Source organism: Epinephelus moara, chromosome 23 (genome assembly GCF_006386435.1).
Source record: "Epinephelus moara isolate mb chromosome 23, YSFRI_EMoa_1.0, whole genome shotgun sequence".
Taxonomy (NCBI): Eukaryota; Metazoa; Chordata; class Actinopteri; order Perciformes; family Serranidae; genus Epinephelus; species Epinephelus moara.
In genome coordinates, this window is record NC_065528.1 from 636146 (window position 1) to 659124 (window position 22979).

Genomic DNA, 22979 nt, shown 5'->3' on the forward strand with positions numbered 1-22979 from the left:
CACTTTTTCACACAGGGCCATGTAGCTTTGGATTTTTTTCTTCCTCATTAATAAAACCCTTCATTTAAAAACTGCATTTTGTGTTTACTTGTGTTATCTTTGACTAATGTTTAAATTTGTTTGATGATCTGAAACATTTAAGTGCGGAAAACATGCAAAAAAGTAAGAAATCAGGAAGGGGGCAAACACTTTTTCACACCGCTGTATATAGACAGACAGACAGACAGACAGACAAATAAACTTTGATGCAAAGTGCTTGATTTTCAGGATGGGTGGAGTGTGAAATGTCTTGAACTCAAATATTTCAGTCATTGTCAGGAATTATGGAGCAATGCTTTTTTATAGCACTTCTAATTTTAAAGTAACTTCAAGGTAGAAATTTGGGACTTTTACTTTGGAATATCTCTAAAAATTGATGCAGTAAAAATGCTTGATTTTTTTTGTGTCTGTGTCATCAGAGATGTCCTCAACATCAGAAAATTATCTTTTTAATTTTTATTTCCAGCAACCCAAAAATCAAAGAATAAAGACATTTCCCTCACAAGTTAGTGGTATTTACTTAATAAGGGACACCAGTAATCAATCAATACATTTCTTCTAAATATAATGCAATTAAACGTATTTCCATAACATTGTATGTATTTTATAACACCTTATTTTGAAAACTGCTAACTTTCCTAAGTCTGTTGCTAGCTCCCCTGTCAGCTCGAGCTAGGGCGTTGGAAGGTATTATTCAGTGTAACACATATTAATGTCAGTGTATGTATGGATGAACTACAGTTGTAGCGTTAGCTGATGTGACCATGGAGATTAGAATGACTGCCGGCCTGACTGCAGTTCATTCTGCTACATTACTAACTGTATCTACAAGCTGTAGCTGGGTAGCTGCCTCACTAACACTGCAAACAGATATGATAAGCATAAGTGGCATGACAAATGTCAGTGGCAGAATTATATCAGGTTTTTACTGAAATGGAAAAATTGTTATTATTTTCCAGCAATGTATTCCATCAAGGTGCTGTGGTGTGCACCTTGGTGCCAGTGCTGAGAGTGAAGTAACGATGTGGTGTGCACCTTGGTGCCAGTGCTGAGAGTGAAGTAATGATAGAACCGTCCTCATTTCCTGTCATGCCTGTCTAGTGCTGATCTAGTGTTTATTTAGTAGTTTAAAGTTTTTTGTTAGGCCTTTATGAATTTGTATTAATACATAGTCATAGTGTTTATAATGTGTATGTTCAGAGATAGTGACTTATGATGTTAATTGTCATTTTTGTGTTGGTTTATAGTTTCAGCCACTAGTAAGGTGGCTGTTACATTTCTTGAGGCCAACTGTATTTTCTACTGTGTATCAAGGAACATGTGGCACAGGCACCTGTCGCAAACACATATTATGTGAGTTAAGAAAGAAACATTGTAGTTAAAGCTATAGTGCGTAACTTCTGTCGCCTCCCAGCAGATAATGCGTTATTACAACTAAAAAGCTGGCGGCACTTCCATGTACACAGAGTAACACTCGCCACACACCGTGTACACAGAGTAACACTTGCCAGTCGCCACACACCATACACAGAGTAACACTTGTCTTTGTGGTAGGATCCACTTCTGAACCGTGTCTCGGCCGCTTCCCTGCCATGTTGCTTTCTCTTTCTACCTGCGCTCTACCTCTTGCTATGACACTCTCCGCTCTTCCTCCCCCTCCCTTCTTGTTGTGAGGAAGCATTTCCTGTGTGCCAGCGCGGGAATGTTGCCGGTCGACACGCATACTAAAAATGATATATATTGAAAAATACCGCGAGATGTTAGAGGAGCCGATCAGCTTAATCAGCATTGTGTCATCTCCTCTAGTAGTGGCTTGGGTGAAACGGACATTTATGGACCTGTAGAAGTTACGCACTATAGCTTTAAGGCTCTAGATATGAATGAATCTATGATAAGTAATTATCAGTTGATGAGATTGGCACATTGGAATAATCAATCAATCAATCAATCAATCAATCAATCAATCAATTAATTTTATTTATAAAGCCCAATATAACAAATCACAATTTGCCTCAGAGGGCTTTACAGCATACAACATCCCTCTTTCCTTTGGACCCTAACAGCGGATAAGGAAAAACTCCCCCCCAAAAAAACTCTTTAACGGTGGAAAAAATGGTAGAAACCTCAGGAAGAGCGAATGAGGAGGGATCCCTCTTCCAGGACGGAAAAACGTGCAATAGATGTTGTACAGGACAGATCAACATAATACATTTGCAGTAATCCATATGTCACAATGATACATAAAGAGAGACAGAGAGAGAAGTTGAGACAAAGAGAGATGCAGGACAGACACCAATGATAATAGCTTACAACAACATTAATTTAAAGCCACAGTGTGTAGGAATTTCTCCCATCTAATGTTGAAATCATATATTGCATTCAAAACAGTGGCGATTGCTCTAAGACTGCAAGGGACGCTCAGCTTCCCTTAAAATGTCAAAAAATAAGTGGTCAAATATGTACTGTTGTGTTTACATTTCATTGACTAAATATGCGCTAGAACGCGTTCAACTTTTGTTCAGAATCAGCTACTTATCACAGGTCACTGACGCGACTTTCTTCTCATTCATTCCCGTAGCGTCACAGTGTATTAAACAGTGTCAAAGCTCAGCGTCCAAAGACTTCAATGGGGAAGCATAGAGTGGGTTGTTCCACTGCAGCGAAACTAGACAGTCAAAGCAAACACAGGGCATCAGCAACCGCTCACCGACACGACGCCACACACGCTGTCTGCCATCTGCCCTGAACAGTGAAAACCGGGATTCATCCGTGAAGAGAACACTTCTCCAACGTGCCAGACGCCATCGAATGTGAGCATTTGCCCACTCAAGTCAGTTACAACGACGAACTGCACTCAGGTCAAGACCCCGATGAGGACGACGAGCATGCAGATGAGCTTCCCTGAGACGGTTTCTGACAGTTTGTGCAGAAATTCTTTGGTTATGCAAACTGATTGTTGCAGCAGCTGTCCAGGTGGCTAGTCTCAGACGATCTTGGAGGTGAACATGCTGGATGCGGAGGTCCTGGGCTGGTGTGGTTACACGTGGTGTGCGGTTGTGAGGCCGGTTGGATGTACTGCCAAATTGTCTGAAACGCCTTTGGAGACGGCTTATGGTAGAGAAATGAACATTCAATTCACGGGCAAGAGCTCTGGTGGACATTCCTGCAGTCAGCATGCCAATTGCATGCTCCCTCAAAACTTGCAACATCTGTGGCATTGTGCTGTGTGATAAAACTGAACATTGTAGAGTGGCCTTTTATTGTGGCCAGCCTAAGGCAATAATCATGCTGCCTAATCAGCATCTTGATATGCCACATCTGTGAGGTGGGATGGATTATCTTAGAAATATTATTACAGAGAAGCATTCAGACAGCTGGGCTCTAACTCATTACGAGGGAGACAGTGTTATGTAGAATACAGTTGGTAGTGCAGTACACTCTTAGGCACTTTTTCCCTCTCAGGTCCTAGGATCGCTTGGTATGTCATCACCTCAGTCATGGTTTCTTTATGTAATAGCCATTAAGTCACCACCCACTCACTCTACAGGGAGAGACAAACAAAAGCCAGAGAAAAGCTCTGTGGTTTGATGTGATGGACAGAATCCTCTCCTATTAGTCAGCTCTCAGTAGAAGAAAGATCTGCGAGGTGGCGCAGCTGTGGCTCAAGAGGTCATCCACTAATCGGAAGATTGGCAGTTTGATCTTCTCCTGTCTGCATGTTGAAGTATAATTGGGCAAGAACTCCATATTGCTCCCACACTCTCACAACGATGGCTGTGTGGCTGGCTGTGTTTAAGCTGAGTAGCATGTGGCACCTTGTATGGTATACGCAGCCACCAGTGAATGTGTGTGTGTGAATGGGTAAATGTGACTCTGTCGTGTATAAGTGTAGTGTCGCAAGAATAGAAAGATGCTTTATAATTTCAGGTCTTTTTTACGAAGTCTGTACCTCCTGTGCAGCTGCTTGGACAGAGCACCACTGCCAGGCTGTTAACATACTCCAAGAGTTTGACAACAGATTTTCAGATGTTAATTTGGGGTGCACTGATTTTAAAATTCTGGGCCAATATCAGAAGCATAAAATACAATATCATGCATCCCTAATCAACACTATAAAAAATAAATGAAACAGAACACCATCCATCCAGTACATTACTCCTGTCCTCCATCAACTCCACTGGCTTCCCATACAATACCACATCCAATTCAAAACCCTACTGTTCACATTCCAGGCCATCCATTACCTCGCTCCTCCATACCTCACTGACCTCCTCCACATCCACACACCCAGCAGGTCTCTCAGATCCTCCTCCTCAATCAGCCTCACTGTCCCTTCAGCCCACCTGACCACCATGGGGTCCAGAGCCTTCAGCCTCTTGGCCCCCCACCTCTGGAACTCCCTCCCACCTGATATCTGAAAAATTCAATCCCTTATTATTATTATTATTATTATTAGTAATTCAGCCTTTCATTGCACTTCCTTTGAAAGAGCACAAATTCAATGATATACATTTATGAAACAACCTTTAATATAACCTTTCACATGAAAAACTTTTTTTACAAAAATAACTGCTTCAAAGGCCTTTTTTCTATATATAATAAATCATAATTCTCTTTCAAATATCTATTTTATATTGCTGTGAAAACATCAACACGTCTTCAAACAGCTGGATTTATTTATTTAAGTTTCTCACTAAAAACTACATTTTACGCAATTTCATTGAACACATCATGAAAACATTAAAATTTACCTTCACCCAATGCTCACTTTTACTGAATAGAGCTTGAACACATCATAATAAAACTCAGTGCAACCTTTGTAAGCTGTTAGCTGCAGCCACTGGCAGCTGAGGCTAACATTAACTAGGTTCTTCTTCTGCTGATTTTAACACGGAGTAGTTGTTCACGATAGCCCCATTTCCACCAAACACTTTTGGTATGGTACCTTTGGAACCAAAAGTAACCCTAGTTACAGTTTACTAATAAAACTCTGGTACGAACAGTAGTTACATGAGCCTCAAAACCAGCAACAACTCAGCCCTGAGCAGAGTGACCATCTGCTATTGACCAGTCAACAAATTGCAGTGCCCACAGCTCCACCTAGTAAGCATCATTTCCACCAAACATTTTGTTATGGTAACTTTGGAACTGAAAGTACCCCTCAGATATGATACCTAGACCCTAGCGTTTCCACTGCAAACCGTACCTTTAAATGTGGGCTAGGTTATTGTCACTCACTGCTCCATCCAGCAGTCACTGTATTTCCTCATTATCGGTGACACAGAGAAAAGTCTGCACCCCGTTTATAGTCCACAGATTGAGACTGCACGCCAACATTTTCAGAACAAAATAGCTAAAAAGAAAACAGGCTTGTTTTAAACGATTTTTGGTCACGGATGCCTGGAGATGTTATTTTGTCTTCTACAGAAGCCGGCATGCGCAGTACCGCCTCCTTCCCTCCTCTCCTCTGTTCACTCCACGAGCCAGTCAAGTAGGTGAACTTTGAACAATGTGAGGGGCAGGTCGCGGAAGATTTCAAAAATAGCGTGCGGAAAATGGCAGAGGGAGAGAGAGAGACGTTGGTCTGTGTGTGTGTCATCACGTGCACCTCATAATCGTTTGCATAATCGTGATTTTTTTCAATTTTGACTAAAATAATTGTGATTATGATTTTTTCCATAATCGAGCAGCCCTATCTGTCATACAAAAACCAAAGTAATGGTCAAAGTTGTTATATAGAATATTTAAGGTGTGTTGATTGAGTCACGTCGCCAGCTTGTGCATTGAGTAATTACTTTAATTTTAATTTTTAAATTCCACCTTAAAAATCCCAGCAGTCAGCCCAGTGAATGATGTTATTTTTTTCTCCGACTCCGGCTGCTGCAAGAGGCAGCAAAACATCCTTATATTTTATATAACAGTCTACTATTTAAACTCTCCATGATATGAACAGTGGCTTCTGCCTTAAAACCAGCCACAACTCAGCCCTGAGCAAAGTGACCGTCCGCTACTGACCAATCAACAGACTGCAGTGTTCTCAGCTCCACCTTTTAGTACCAGATCTGTGTGCTAGGTACCACAATAGAAGGGGTACCAAAAATGCTAATGGTCATGAATGGTTCTATTGGTACCATCCACAACTTTTCGCAGTGGAAATGGAAAAAAAGTGTACCAACTGAACCATACAAGGCTTTAGTACCAGTTCTGTGTGCTGGGTACCCTAACAGAAGGGATAGCAAAAATGGGGATGTTACGGAGCGGTTCCATTGGTACCATCCACAACTTTTCACAGTGGAAAGGTATAAAAAAGCATACTGAACTGAACTGAACTGTATCATACTGTACTGCTCGGTGGAAACGAGGCTAATGTAATATTATCAGGGAAACAAAAGGATGCATCATCTGACGTGACAATAGTGAGTTAACTGCGTCCTTTTGTACCTGGTAGGGTGTCAATGATATACCAGTTTCAAGGTATACCGTTCTCGCAACCCCCAACAGAATAAGCGGTTATGGAAAATGAATGAATAAATGAAAGGTATAGCATGATATGTGAGTTGACGGTTATCACACTGTGTACATTTGCTTATCTAGGATATTGAAAAAAAAGTGCAACTGGATGGAGAATCTCCCCTTTATTTCAAGGGGAGACTTTTTTCACATACTTCCATTAAGAAAATGGTTCCAAGTTTCAGTTACAGTAATAAAAACAACAAAAATTTGTTCAACCAACAATATCCCTTATGTTTTCAATTCAATTTTTTCAATTTTCAATTTTATCTATAAAACCCAATATCACAAATCACAGTTTGCCTCAGAGGGCTTTACAGCATACAGTATCCCTCTGTCCTTTGGACCCTCACAGCAGATAAGGAAAAACTCCCCCCAAAAAAACCTTTAACGAGGGGAAAAAATGGTAGAAACCTCAGGAAGAGCAACTGAGGAGGGATCCCTCTTCCAGGACGTACAGAGGTGCAATAGATGTCATACAGAGCAGATCAGCATAATAAATTTACAGTATTCCACATGACAAAATGAGACATAAAGAGAGACAGAGAGAGATGCAGGACAGACAGTAATGACAGTAGCTTACAACAACATTAATTTAAGTAATAATATTGTAAAAATAATTACTGACCATTTAGAGCTTTGTAAGTTAGGAGAAGGATTTTAAATTCAGTTCTGGATTTTACAGGGAGCCAGTGCAGAGAAGTTAAAACAGGAGAAATGTGATCTTGTTTCTTAGTTCCTGTCAGTACACGTGCCGCCGCATTCTGGATTAGCTGGAGAGTTTTAAAAGACTTATTAGAGCTACCTGATAATAGGAAATTACCAGTGTTGGGAATGTTACTTTTAAAAAGTAATTAGTTATAGTTACTAGTTACTTTCCCCAAAAAGTAACCTAGTTAGTAACTGAGTTACTGCACTATAAAAGTAACTAATTACCTGGAAAAGTAACTATAGCGTTACTTTTTTGTAAAATGCTCAAATATGTCAAATTGCTTGGACACCCCCCCCTAATGGAACTGTATGTCGTGAAACTCAACTGTATGTAATGAAACTCAATATTGAATATGTTAAATAAATGAAATTGAAACTTAATAGAATAAATCATTATTATAAAACATTATACACTTATCTACACTACACTGCATTGTTTTGTGTGTGTGTGTGTGTGTGTGTGTGTGTGTGCGCGCGCACGATTTAAATGTGAAGTCTCATTGACTGACCGTCATCTGTGTGTATGCAGAGAAGGAGAGGGAGCGGAGCTGTGGAAACATCCTGCAGTCCGACATGCTATCATGCGTTTAAATAATCTTTTTGACAGATATATATAGAGAAAGGCGACATTTAGAGAGGAAGCTCAAATCAGCAACTCCACTTTAGAAACAAGCCCCAAAACACACAACCTGCGACTACCAATATTTGTAAGCGACTTTACAAAAAAACAAGCCCAAAGTCGGGGCTAATAAGCAGACCTGACAACCCTGCTTGTGTGCTTATGAATACACGCCCTACTCTGCCTCTGATTGGTTTATGATGAAATTTTACTCTCCCTAAGCCAATCATCATCCCTCCCTTCCCCCTCACCTGCCCTCACCAAAGAAAAAGAACTTTGGAGCTCTGCTGAGAAGGAGCTTGCTTGGGTGAAAGCCGCTTCAGTGAACTCAAGTAAAGCCAAGTAACGGCGCATTTTATTGTGAGTAATGGTAATATATAATATATATATATATATATATATATACAGTGGTGTGAAAAAGTGTTTGCCCCCTTCCTGATTTCTTACTTTTTTGCATGTTTTCCGCACTTAAATGTTTCAGATCATCAAACAAATTTAAACATTAGTCAAAGATAACACAAGTAAACACAAAATGCAGTTTTTAAATGAAGGGTTTTATTAATGAGGAAGAAAAAAATCCAAAGCTACATGGCCCTGTGTGAAAAAGTGTTTGCCCCCTAAACCTAATAACTGGTTGGGCCACCCTTAGCAGCAACTACTGCAATCAAGCGTTTGCGATAACTTGCAATGAGTCTTTTACAACGCTGTGGAGGAATTTTGGCCCACTCATCTTTGCAGAATTGTTGTAATTCAGCCACATTGGAGGGTTTTCGAGCATGAACCGCCTTTTTAAGGTCATGCCACAGCATCTCAATAGGATTCAGGTCAGGACTTTGACTAGGCCACTCCAAAGTCTTCATTTTGTTTTTCTTCAGCCATTCAGAGGTGGACTTGCTGGTGTGTTTTGGATCATTGTCCTGCTGTAGAACCCAAGTTCGCTTCAGCTTGAGGTCACGAACAGATGGCCGGACATTCTCCTTCAGGATTTTTTGGTAGACAGCAGAATTCATGCTTCCATTTATCACAGCAAGTCTTCCAGGTCCTGAAGCAGCAAAACAGCCCCAGACCATCACACTGCCACCACCATATTTTACTGTTGGTATGATGTTCTTTTTCTGAAATGCGGTGTTACTTTTACGCCAGATGTAATGGGACACAGACCTTCCAAAAAGTTCAACTTTTGTCTCGTCAGTCCACAGAATATTTTCCCAAAAGTCTTGGGGATCATCAAGATGTTTTCTGGCAAAAATGAGACGAGCCTTAATGTTCTTTTTGCTTAGCAGTGGTTTTCGTCTTGGAACTCTGCCATGCAGGCCATTTTTGCCCAGTCTCTTTCTTATGGTGGAGTCATGAACACTGACCTTAACTGAGGCAAGTGATGCCTGCAGTTCTTTAGATGTTGTTGTGGGGTCTTTTGTCACCTCTTGGATGAGTCGTCGCTGCGCTCTTGGGGTAATTTTGGTCGGCCGGCCACTCCTGGGAAAGTTCACCACTGTTCCGTGTTTTCGCCATTTGTGGATAATGGCTCTCACTGTGGTTCGCTGGAGTCCCAAAGCTTTAGAAATGGCTTTATAACCTTTTCCAGACTGATAGATTTCAATTACTTTTTTCTCATTTGTTACTGAATTTCTTTGGATCTCGGCATGATGTCTGTAGCTTTTGAGGATCTTTTGGTCTACTTCACTTTGTCAGGTAGATTCTATTTAAGTGATTTCTAGATTGGGAACAGGTGTGCAGTAATCAGGCCTGGGTGTGGCTACAGAAATTGAACTCAGGTGTGATCAACCACAGTTATGTTTTAACAGGAACTGGGGGGCAAACACTTTCTCACACAGGGCCATGTAGCTTTGGATTTTTTTCTTCCTCATTAATAAAACCCTTCATTTAAAAACTGCATTTTTGTGTTTACTTGTGTTATCTTTGACTAATGTTTAAATTTGTTTGATGATCTGAAACATTTAAGTGCGGAAAACATGCAAAAAAGTAAGAAATCAGGAAGGGGGCAAACACTTTTTCACACCACTGTATATAATGGGGGAGACAGTAACTTTTTTGATTACTCGTTACTGAAAAAAGTAGTGCCGTTAGTAACGCTGTTTATTTATAACGCCGTTATTCCCATCACTGGGAATTACAGTAGTCCAATCTAGAGGTAACAAAAGCGTGGACCAATTTATCTGCATCTTTTTGGGACAGGATAGGCCTAATTTTTGCAATGTTATGCAGATGAAAAAACACAGTCCGTGAGGTTTGTTTCAAATGGGAGTTAAAAGACAAATCTTGCTCAAATATTACTCAGAGTTTTCTTACGGTAAAGCTAGAGGCCAGAGCAATGCCATCCAGAGAAACTATATCATCAAGTAAAGAGTTTGTTTGGGGCCGAGAACTATAACTTCTGTTTTGTCTGAATTTAACATCAGGAAATTGGAGCTCATCCAGGATTTTATGTCTTTAAAGGGATAGTTCGACATTTTGGCAAATTCGCCTATTGCCGTAATCCCTATAGTCATATGGGTAGGTACATTATCTTTAATTGACAGTGCCTGCTGTTCTGAGATCGGTGGAGCAGAGCTGCCTACTGCTTAGCGCACAGAATGGAGGTGAACGGTACGGCCCCTTCTCTCCCTCAAGACTAATCAAATACACCATCAAATGACTCCAAAACGCTCTTGTGGACAACTTGTAGCTTACACATTCACCACGCTATGAAATAATAATGTAATTACGAGACAGAGTTGTTTTGAAGCCAAATACAGCCGAAACTACATTCCAGACATACAGTACTTGCTGGGCGGAGTGATTTCAAACAGCGTATGTTTAGTGCAGTTACTCCCGTCGTCAAAACAACAAGTTTGTTGAGAAGAAGCCAGAATATACAGAGGAAGAGTTACAGGTTTTGGAAGAAGAGAGAGCAAGAAGAGAGGTTGAGGCTGCCAAGCAACCAGGGGCTGAGAGGAGACCCAGAACCGGTGGTGTAAATGTGGGGCTCACCGGAACATGGGGAGAACATGCTAACTCCACACTCATAAATCACCACAACTCCTGAAGGAACAACAACATAAAATGTTCCCTAGCAGTCTGTTTATTCCCAACAATGAGAAGTAATGCCAGTCATTTCACTATATGCTCTGGGCAAGCACTTATCCATAACATAACCACAACACCATTTGCATTTTAGCCTTATTTACCATGCTTGGGCTGTAGGCTAATGTTACTCAACATGGAGGTAATGTTACAGCAGAGGGATTGCTGAGCAAAATACACAACGATCACTTACCACGTCTGCTCGTTTTGTGATGCCGACAGATGGTATGACAGTATCTTTCAAGAAAAGCGTTTGAACCATTCCTGAGCTTCTGCGCTCCATCCTTTCAGCGTAGTCCTCCGGTAAAAAATGGCAGGAGCACACAAACATTTTCCGGACTATTTCCACAGGCGTGTTGGGGTCGATGTCCAGCAAAAATAGCCATTGTTTCATCCTGTCCGTATTACTGGTTGGAACTGCGTGAAACTTCACTGTGCTCCATGTCTTCGGCTTGTTACTGCAACCTTTTACAATGCATGTGTAAACCATGATTTACAACAACACTTGTAAACTTTCCTCAAACCTTCTGGTGTGTCCAGCTGACGATACCGCAAATGGCTACAAGCAATAACAACGGCACTGTCTCAGCTGCGCACTGTGTCACTCCGCCCAGTGGTTTACTCAAGAAAGTAGTTCCGAGTATTTGCTTCATGTGTCGTAATGTTACTTAATTATAGATTATTATTTCATAGTGTGGGGAATGCGCAAGCCATGTGTTTTCCACTAGAGTGTTTTGGAGTCATTTGATGGTGTATTTGATTAGTTTTGAGGGAGAGAAGGGGCTGTACCGTTCACCTCCATTTCAGTGGGCAGCTCTGCTCCACCGATCTCAGAACTGCAGGCACTGACAATTAAAGGTAATGTACCTACCCATTTGACTATAGGGATTATGGCAATAGGCGAATTTGCCAAAATGTCGAACTATCCCTTTAAGGCATTTTTGGAGTTAAGTTAATTGATTCGTTTCTTCTGGCTTTATCGATAAATACAATTGTTTATCAACAATGAAAATTTACAGAGTGATTTCTAATGATGTTACCTAAGGGAAGCAAAGTGAATAGAATTGGTCCGAGCACAGAACCTTGTGGAACTCCAAAACAAACTTTAGTATGTAAAGATGATTCATTGTAAACATGAACGAACTGAAATCAATCGGAAAAATAAGATTTAAACCAGTGTAGTGCAGAACCTTTAAAGCCAATTAAATGTTCGAGTCTCTGTAGTAGAATTTGATGGTCAGTTGTATCAAATGCGGCACTTAAATCTAATAAAACTAGTACAGAGATGAGTCCTTTGTCTGAGGCAATCAGAAGATCATTTGTAATTTTTACTAGTGCTGTCTCTGTGCTATGGTGCACTCTAATTCCTCAAATAAATTATTATCATGGAGAAAGTCACACAGCTGGTCTGTGACTACTTTTTCAAGGATTTTTGAAAGAAAGGTAAGATTAGATATTGGTCTATAGTTGGCTAACACCTCTGGATCCAGGGTGGGCTTTTTTAGGAGAGGTTTAATTATAGCTACCTTAAAGGACTGTGGTACATAGCCTGTACCACAATAGAGATATATTGATCATGACTAATATGTAGGTGTTGACTAAAGATAAGAGTTCCTTAAGTAGCCCAGTTGGGATGGGGTCTAAGAGACATGTTGATGACTTGGGTGAAGAAATCATTGAGGTCAGTTGTTGAAGCATAATCTAGTAAAGCTAGGTACTGTCTGAGTACAAGAGGTCATAAATTTTCCCTCTTATAGTTAGAATTTTGTCATTAATAAAGCTCATAAAATCATTACTGCTAAGGACTAAAGGAATACAAGGCTCAGAGCTGTGACTTTCTGTCAGCCTGGCTACAGTGCTCCAAAGAAACCTGGGGTTGTTCTTATTTTCTTCTATTAATGATGAGTAATTGTTTGCTCTGGCATTGCGGAGAGCCCTCCTATACGTTTTGAGACTGTCTTCCCAGACCAAACGAGATTCTTCCAGTTTGATTAATCGGCAATTCCTTTCAAATTTTCGCGATATTTGTTTTGATTTTTGGGTTTGGGAGTTGTACCAAGGAGCAAACTTTCTTTGCTTTGTTAACTTATTCTTAAGAGGTGCTACCGAGTCAAGTGTTGTTCGCAGCAAGCCTGCAGCGCTATCGACAAGATAATCAATTTGGGAGAGTTTAAAGTCAGTACGGGAAACCTCAGTTACAGAGGGACATGGAATTAAATTTAAAGCTGATGAAATCATTTCCTTAAATTTTGCTACAGCACTATCTGATAAGCACCTAGTATAGTAACTGTTGCTGGGTGGCGTGTAATCAAATAGAAAGAAATCAAAAGTAATTAAGTAGTGATCTGATAGAGAGGGATTCTGTGGAAAGAGTAGTAAGTTTTCAATTTCAATTCCATACGTCAGAACTAGATCGAGGGTATGGTTAAAACAGTGAGTGGGTTTATGTACACCCTGACTGAAGCCAATGGAGTCTAATAATGAGATAAACGCAGTAACGAGGGAGTCATTATCAACGTCAACATGAATGTTAAAATCACCTACAATAATAACTTTATCTGATTTAAGAACTAAACTGGATAAAAACTCAGAATACGGGCCAGGAGTATGGTACACTTTAACAAATAGAATTGGCTGTGAGGTTTCCCAGGTCGGATGTAAAAGACTAAGGACAAGGCTTTCAAAGGAATTATAATCTAGTTTAGGTTTGGGGCTGATTAATAGACTAGAGTTTAAAATGGCTGCAACTCTCTCTCCTCGGCCGCTGCCTTGAGGAATGTGGGTATTACTATGACTGGGAGGAGTGGATTCATTTAGACTGACATATTCATCATGACACAGCCAGGTTTCAGTGAGGCTGAGTAAATCAATATGTTTATCTGATATTAATTTGTTTACCAACACTGCTTTAGGTGATAGAGACCTGATATCTAACAGTCCACATTTAATTCTCCTGTTTTGTCTTTCTGTGGTGGAAGAGGTTTTAACTTTCATTAGGTTTTTATGCACAAGTCCTCTTTGTTTAACTTTTTGATTTAAATAATTTAGGTGATCGGGGGACAGACACCGTTTGTATAACACTATGGGTGGGTAGCTGCACTAGAACCTCAGAGAAGCGTTTAAGACTGCGACTCTGATTCCTGGTCTCAACTATGGGTTGTCATGGTTTTGAATTACTAATAAACTTGGGCAGGTTCCGAGAGATGAGAGCAGCTTCATCCAAAGTGGGATATATGCCGCCTCTCCTAATCAGACCAGGTTTTCCCCAGAAAGTTTGCCAATTATCTATGAAGCCCACATCATTTGCTGGACACCACCTGGACAGCCAGCGGCTAAACATCTCATCAGTGGTCAGATTTGGGAGGGGTCCAGAGAAAACGACGGAGTCCGACATAGTTTTTGCGTATTCACACACCGAGGCAACATTAATTTTAGTGACCTCCGATTGGGCATAACCGGGTGTCATTACCGCCTTAAATCTACGTTTAGCCTTAGCCAGCAGTTTTAAATTTGACTCAGTGTCGCCGCTCTGGCCCCAGGGATACATTTGACTATGGCTGCTGGTTTTTTTTGTTTTGTTTTTTTCTCCACTCTTGTTGTCAATTACACACAGGTCCGAACACACACATGCACAAACAGGACCTATACATGCACTAAGTGGAAAGATGTCAGAGTGAGGGGGCTGCCTTGGTCAGGCGCCCCGAGCGGTTGGGGGGGTTCGGTGCCTTGCTCAAGGGCACCTCGGCAGTGCCCAGGAGGTGAACTGACACCTCCCCAGTACCAGTCGACGCTCCATATTTGGTCCAGATGGGGACTTGAACAGGCGACCCTCCAGTTCCCAACCCAAGTCCCTATGGAGTGAGCTACTGCCGCCCCCCATGTTATTGCTAACTTCACATTTCTCAGAATAGAGCTGCCAATGACCAGAGTTTTCTCCTCAGCATGTGTGTCACTGAGTGGGGAGAAACAGTTGGAAACGCGAAGAGGCTGGTGGTGAACCATGGGCTTTGGCTCAGTGCTACGCTTCTCTCAGACAGTTACCCAACCTCCTGGCTGCACAGGGGTTACCGGGGGACTGCTAGCAGAGGCTACGCTATGTGGTTCCGCGCCGGCTACAGGTGGCTGGCTAACTACCGCAGCTACAGAGTGATCTTCCATGATGAGGAGTCGCGCTTCCAATTCACTAAGCCTCGCCTCCAATGCAGCAAATAAACCACATTTGTTACATGTACCACTGTCGCTAAAGGAGGCACAGGAATAACTAACTAATTTGGCACACTGAGCAAGAGAGAGAAGAAGAAGAAGCCATCGCAACTGTTAAGCTAACGTAGCGAACAAGGCTAGTAGCATGTAAACAACAGCTAAGATTAACAATAAAGTTGTTGAAAGAAGAGGAGAGCTATGAGTGCTTAAACGGAACTAGTGTGGGTTAAAACGTGAAGTAGATGTTTAGCAGCTGAAGTGAGGAAAATCAGAAAACTAGCTGGTAAGAGACGCTATCTTAGAAACACTGGAAATGACACAACACGCTTACCTCAGTACTTCAGCACGTCAGGCAATGTTTTCATTCCTTTAAGGGTCATTCTGACTCATAATAAGATTAATTCTTTAATGTCGTGTAGGGATGCACGATACTGGATTTTTTGCCAATATCCAATATGCCGATATTTAACAACTCATTTGAGTGATAACCAATATCAATATCGATAAAGCTACTTTTTTTCACCAGCTAATTGTAGTTAACATCAAGTCTCTTCTGTTGTGGAATTAACACCATATTATGCGTGCATACTGTTATCATGATGGCCCACCAGCAGATGGAGACAGGAAATACAATACTTTTTGATGTATGTAATATTCATTCATTGTACAAAATAAGAAAAAGCAAGTTGGACGATTTTTATAGGTAATGTTAAAGCCGATATTGGCTGATTTTGATGATGTACTGATTTTATCAGCTTGTTGGTAGATTTAAATAGTTCATTTTAAAGCCAATATCGGCTGATAACAATGACATGCTGATATTATTGTGCATCCCTATACTGTGAAACCATGATATTTTCTGAAACGGTTATCATACTGTGAAAATGTCATACTGTTGCCACCCAAGTACCGGGAAAGATGTTTGTTCTTTGCAAACACATTTTCCTCGTGAAGACCGGCTGCTGCTAGCCATTCCATTAGCATTGAGATCACAGAGCCCATCTGCCAAACAGTTAATGTATTCTTCTTGTACCTGCTAATTAATTTCAGTTTCAACTCACAATAGGTTGGATGACACCTCTGTCATTGCTTGAGAGCGTCTGTTTCACTTGCACTGGCACTATGCAGTTTTGGGGTTTGGGTAGGAACCCAGACACATAAAGGACGACAAAATTTGGCTGCTTTATGGCATACGTCATATCCCTCCTCTCTTTAGTGTAGGGCTGTAGTCTCCTGGTCGACTAGTCGAGTATTTGGTCGATATGCTCTCGTCTGACCAAATTCTCATTGGTCGAATAATCGCTGTGTTACTTTCATAAGGAGAAAAGTGCTACATCAACAGCTTTCCAAGATTAATCCATTGTTTCCTGCGGTGGGGGGACAGGCTATTACCTGTGAAAATGGGGGTGTTGACAGAAAGTTGAACTCGCCCACCCTCACGCTCAGCGTCGCGGTGACGCAGACCTCCTGTCTGTTTCTGTAAGCTGCTGAACCCATTTCCCTCAGTGGAAATGAAGCTTGTATTTACTTGTATTTCACAGATAAGAAACAATAAATTGTGACGACAGTAAAGCCTCCACTAAAATAGCATTTTAAGTTGTGTTTGTGATTTATCCTTCAGGGATTTATACTTTGGGATTTATCCTGGCTTCATATGAGCAGAGGAAATCTCCGCTCGTTGCTAGGCTAATGTATACCATGTCAAATGCCATAGGCTGGCGCTAATAACATTAGCATGTTGTATTTGCTTGGAAAACGTGTTTAGTATAAGACAGTTATTTTGTCGGTGAATGTTGTGAGTTGTAATGCAGCCAAATTATGTACCGTTACCTTTGTTACATGTTGCTGTTGTTCCTGGCTTTATATGAGAAGAGGAAAAGATCGCTAGACGCGAGGCTAATTTATACAATGTAAAATGCCATAGACTTGTGATATTGGGCTTTATAAACAAAATTGATTGATTGATTGATTGATTGACTTGTGCTAATAACGTTAGCATGTTGTATTGGTGGGGGGAAATGTGTCCAGATAAAGACAAGTGTTTGTCTGTCAGTTCTGCGATTTATAGTGAAGCCAATTTGTGTACTTGTGTTTGAAATTGTCTCTATTAAGCCATATTTAATGTGTGTTTTGAATCAACTATATACATAAAGTTTGATTTGAACTAAACTTTACAGCACTTAACACAGTCCTCCACCACCGACTAGCGTTGTAGAGGTGTAACTGCAGAGTGACACAGACACATCATCCCAGTGTGTGTGTGTGTGTGTGTGTGTGTGTGTGTGTGTGTGTGTGTGTGTGTGAGACAGACTCCATACATTACTCTGGTTTCAGTCTTTCTGCTAGATGTGGAAACTGGCTGCAGGGTTTTTCTCCCATTCAGACACAAGAGCAATACTGAGGTCCAGTTCTGATATTCGGTGATCATGTCTGCGTTCCACTTCATCCCAAACCTGTTGGATGGGGTTTGAGGTTAGGGCTCTGTGCAGGTTACCCAACTTCTTCCACCTCACACTGACTGGGAAAATGCTCTTTATAGAACTGCCTCGGGTGCAGGGGCAATGTCATGTTGAAACAGGAAAGGGACAAAGACAAAGTGTTGATACAGAATTGGAAGCACACTGTTGTCTAAATCACTATGGTATGCTGTAGCATTAAGATTTCTCTTCACTGAAATAAACAAACCAAGACCAAAAAAAAAAAAAAAACCTCACCAAAGTTTCTGTTCTTTTCTATTCCATTCTATTGTAAAAGAAACAAAGAGTCCCTGAGGTGTGAGGAGATGAACAAAGTGGAGGATGTAGTGGTTAAGATGAGGAGAGGTCAGACAGCTGGGAAGCAGACCTGCAACAAGATTCTCAAATGGATGATTAGAGGACAATGCACTGACACACATGTCCAATCTCATTAAATAATGAAAGCACTTTCCTCAGTCAGACTCAGTCGGGCAGCACTTCCTGTTCTTTTTCTTTATTGCTAATTCCACAGAGCTGTTTTTCCACAGGCTCTGAGTTTGATCTGTCTAATATTCATGCACTGTGATAGCACCACTGATGATGATTTGAATTAACTAAAAACTGTATTGCACTTAATATTCCAGATTATTCGTCTTCAAAATGACTATCTTCTTGCAGTTTTGCACATCAACACAAATTTGAATTAACACGCAACAGAGCTGAGTTCCAGAGTGTTCACTTCATTCCAATAATAAATGATCATTGCTGTGTTGCTTTGGAGTGCAGCCTAGGGGTGTGTCATATCAAATTATGCATGATTATACCGGTACGATTTTCACCAAACCACTGATCTTCTGATTAGTGGGCGATCCACTCTACCTCCTGAGGCACAGCTGCCCCAAATCAATATGTTGTCTGTTTTCTGTGGAGGCGTGAAAAAAAAAGACAACAAAGTTTTCTTCATTAGTTCAAGGAAGCATGCATCGACTTACTGATTTACAAATGCTCATTTTGTGGGTGAATTTTCAAGTCTATTTTCAAATGCTCAAAGAAAGTGAAATAGGCAGTCAGTCAAACAACAATGGCTGATCCCATCAACCCAAGGCCTACAAGACTATGTGATCATCTGTGTGCCTATCTTTTGTCACCCTGATGACAGGATGGTCAGCCTGATATCCTCTACACCTTCTGGAATGATGTAACCAGCACACTTAGTGAGGAGTTTTACAGAGCAACTGAAGGTAAGACTGGTCCTTTTCTTTTCCCTAAAGCTGCATTTCCATCACACACTTTTGGTATAATACCAGAGAACACGCAAGAAAACATTCCTCCTTAAAAGTTGCTGGTCACCATCTGCAGTAGCCTCTGACAGTAATTTATATTATTTTTTCTCAGTCTGCAGGCTGCTAACTGTTAACTTGTAAAGATTAAAAGGCAGCAAAACATGCTTTTATTTTACAGTTTGAGTTGACTAATGTATGTAAAGTTTTCACTGTAGGAACAGTGGTTACAGTCCACTGTAGCCGAGCAAGAGTGTTGATTCTCTCTTGCCAATCAACGAACTGCAGTGTTTCTAGTTCCACCATTTAGTATCAGATCAGTGTGCTAGGTACCCCAACAGAAGTGTGATGAAAAAAAACAGGAAGGACCAGAACAGTTCTGTTGGCACCATCCAGAACTTTTGACAATGGAAATACAAAAATAACCATTTTAATGTGTAACAACGTGAATTGAACTGAAGCGGACTGCTTGGTGGAAACAAGACCAGTTTCAATCAAAGCTGCTAATTCAGAGATGAGATGATTACTCAAAGAGTGTAAACCTTTGAGGTTTTTCTCAGACAGACCACAGATAGCTGCTTCACCACCAGCAGCACAAACAAACAGAGGTAGGAGGAAGTCACACGTGTAAGTCACAAGCAAGTCTCAAGTCTTAAGCCCAGTTCAGACAAAAGATTTGCGATTAGCCGAAACGGATTTAGAGCATTGCAGCGGTGTGAACTGGCTGGACTGAGCTTGACTCAAGCTGGCTGATGGCGTCACCTGCAACTCAGCTGGTCAAATCACCAGCAGCTGGTTTTAGAATGTAGAGCACATCAGCTTGTAGTGAAGTCTGCTTTCCATCTGCAATCAAAATGAACGCAGATGGCGTGTTCACCCCCTGGTCCCATCCTCATGTTTGGACAGTGGGTCGCTGCTGCTGTTCGCTGTATGTGCTTACACCCTCGATTTTGAACAATATATTGATATATTTTCAAGCAAGATATGAATTTAGACCGTTTGTATCGCGATATGGTCAAGTTGTGTCACATAAGGCATACCAGTGTTCATCTCACACTCACACTCCGCACAGCTCTGCCCCCTCACTCACTCACAAGTTCTCTAGCAACAGTCAGAGAGACACAGAGCTGCTACTCTGTTTAATCTGTCTGTTAATTAGTCTATGGTGCGACATTAGTCTATATGTTTGTTACAAAAACCTTGTGGGTTTACTGTTAGAAAAACGAACACGATGGCTTGATTTGCAAAAACATGACTTGAGGTGCTTTTATTAACAAAAATAGTGAGAAAACAAAATTGAGGATGTCCACAGCAAAACAGAAAATCAAAAAAAAATTATACTTTTTCAGAAACACAGACCAGCATTATACATCAGCTCTGTTTGAAACCCAGGGACTGTGAAGGAGAAGAACGGCAGAAGATGTATAATGCTGTCTGATAAACAGGCTACAGCTGGCACAGGCAGGTGTGCTGATTGTGGAAGATACCATGTATAATTGGCTAACAGGTTATTTTACCTAATTGATAAGTTATGGGGTTTATTTCAGGTATTTGAGTTGATTTGTGGCCTTAGGTGGACAAGGTTGAGGCCATCCTGAACAGCCCCAGGCCCCATACCAAGACCCAAGTCTGGTCTTTCCTTGGCCTAATGGGCTGGTATCGACAGATTATCCCACCACTGCCACCATATCTTACAGTAAACCCACAAGGTTTTTTTTAACAATGTTGCACGAGCTATGCTAAATCAGTCTGTGAGATGAATGAAGTTACCGCAGTAGCACACATACAATATTGTGGGCCTTTTCCTCTGTAACCTTTAGCCGCGTCTAGTCAAGCCATGCTGTGCCAATTTGTTTTTCTGTTATCAGTTTAGACGCGGGGTGCCACACCGAGCTGCGGAGTAGGTCCAAAAGCTGGGCCGTCTGCACTCAAGCATGTAGCCAACACCCAACGACCAAGCTTCTCCCCCTCAAACAAGCCGTGTATGTTGTGAGACTCTACTCACCTCTGTCTGCAGGGAAAGACGTATTTAAAAGTCTCTGTGTGTTCAGCTCTCAGTGCTTTTGTAGCCTCTAACTGAATCTCCGTGGTTTGGAGTTAAGAGTCTCTCCTGCATCCTGTCTTTACTTTAAATATCTGCTTTATTTCACTGTTTCATGCTATCAGCTGTATTAGAAGTTGTGTGAAGTTGCTGCTCGAAAACTCAACATTTCCTTATTTTGCTGCTTCATAATAAAAGTTTTTACATAACAAAATTACATGGGACTTCTAAGACTCCACAGGAATTTAAAATATGTTTATTACCAAATTAGCGGAACTTTATTAGCAGCTTTTCCTCAATTAAGACAAGTCTAATAATACGGCAAGGAGGAAGAGTAAAATCAGAAACAGTCACAGTGAGAAATTAGATTTAGAGCTGCAGACAGCAGGCTCTTACTGCACTTGTTCTTTTACCTGCCCTGCAGTGTGATGGCAAAACACATGCAGCAAAAATAACATGGGACTTAAGCCGTGGATCAGCTTGAACATGTAGCCCACTTTGTAGAAAATACCAGGATACGCAGCATGTATCGCCGTTCAGCCTGAAAATACGTGAATACGTGTGAATTTTTGTCCAGCCCTAGTTTCCACTGTGAAAAGTTGCGGATGAACCAATTGCTGATCACTGGCAGTAGACTTGATCATAGAACACAAGTGTCGCACACTCTGGCTCCATATGCATTTCTTTTATTTTGATGATGTTTTGGCCTTTAGGCCTCTTTCAAGATCACCAATCAGTCAAGTCATCCTCACAAACTCATGAAGATAATATAACATAAACTGCAAACACTGGTAGAATGTACCTAAATACATTTACTCAGGTACTGTGAGTACAAATCTTCTCATTCCACCATGTACCTCTACGACACTACATTTTCGAGGGAAATATTGTTCTTTTTACTCCACTACATTTATCTTGGCATCTGTAGTTACTAGTCACTTTACAAGTTGATTTTTTTTCACATAAAAGATACAAAAATGTACAAGTACAGCTGAAACTATTAGTTGATTAATGAACTGACACAAAATCAAATGGCAACTATCTGAGAATCATTTAAGTCATTTTTCATGCAATAACATTTTGTGGTTCCAGCTTGACAAATGTGAACATTTGCAGCTTTTCCTTTTAATAGTTTTAAATTATGAGGTTTGGACTGTTGGTTAGACAAAACAAACATTGTGAAGGTGACAATTGGGGCTCTGGGCCATTGTGATCAACATCTCTCACAATTTTTACTATTTTTACAAACAAAACATTCAATCCGTAATGGAGAAAGCAATCAGCAAATTAATCCATTATTAAATAAATCATTAGTTAATAGTTTAAAATCAGCTCCACCTCAACCAACTCCATTAGTAAATCCTGCTTTTACAATAATGCATGAGTCAGAATCCTCTAATGAGATCATGTATATTCATAGACTACAACAGTTACAGGGGACATTTCCATACTTAACTACTTTTTACTGATTCTTCTTACATACTTTAAATTTTCAGTGCAGGATTATTACTCACATAACATACCTGCTGCCGCGAGAGAGTGGGGAATTTCGCACGGTTTTAAGTCTCAAAATGTTAGCAGAGCAGGACACACTGAACTTATGTTGGGAGAGCAGGGACGGTTGTTACACACTGTAGCAGTCCTAAAACTTTGTACAAATTACTTAGAAGAGAGCTAAAGCATATGACAGCTTGTGGCGCAGGTATCTGTGCTCTACAGCGATGATTGTGTGTGCTTAACGGCCTAGAGTTGACATTGTGTCATTGGTTGCCAAGCATTTTGAATGCTAAATGAGTTATTGAAAATATAACTAACATGTATCATGCAGAGAGAACTGAATAAAAGCATGCAGTTATACAGTTAAGGTCAAAATTATTAGCCCCCCTTATGAAATCAAATAAAACCCTTATCCTTCCAATGACATGGGCCATAACCTTAAGTGTTTATAGTTTGTGTGTGTCCGCAAGAACAAAGACAACATCTGCATAAGGTCAAATGAACATTTTTATTGGTTTGCTGAACTGAAACAAGAAAAA

General features: G+C 40.8%; 1 protein-coding gene across 2 annotated transcripts in view; it reads left to right on the forward strand.

Annotated features, from left to right (window-relative positions):
* The window catches only part of cog5 (component of oligomeric golgi complex 5), a 182464-nt gene that overhangs the window by 108010 nt on the left and 51475 nt on the right, over nucleotides 1–22979 (forward strand). For both annotated transcript variants that reach the window (XM_050036060.1, XM_050036061.1), the window contains one exon: nucleotides 18782–18863. In XM_050036060.1, the coding sequence (XP_049892017.1) occupies nucleotides 18782–18863 (82 nt within the window). The remainder of the gene's footprint in view (nucleotides 1–18781; nucleotides 18864–22979) is intronic.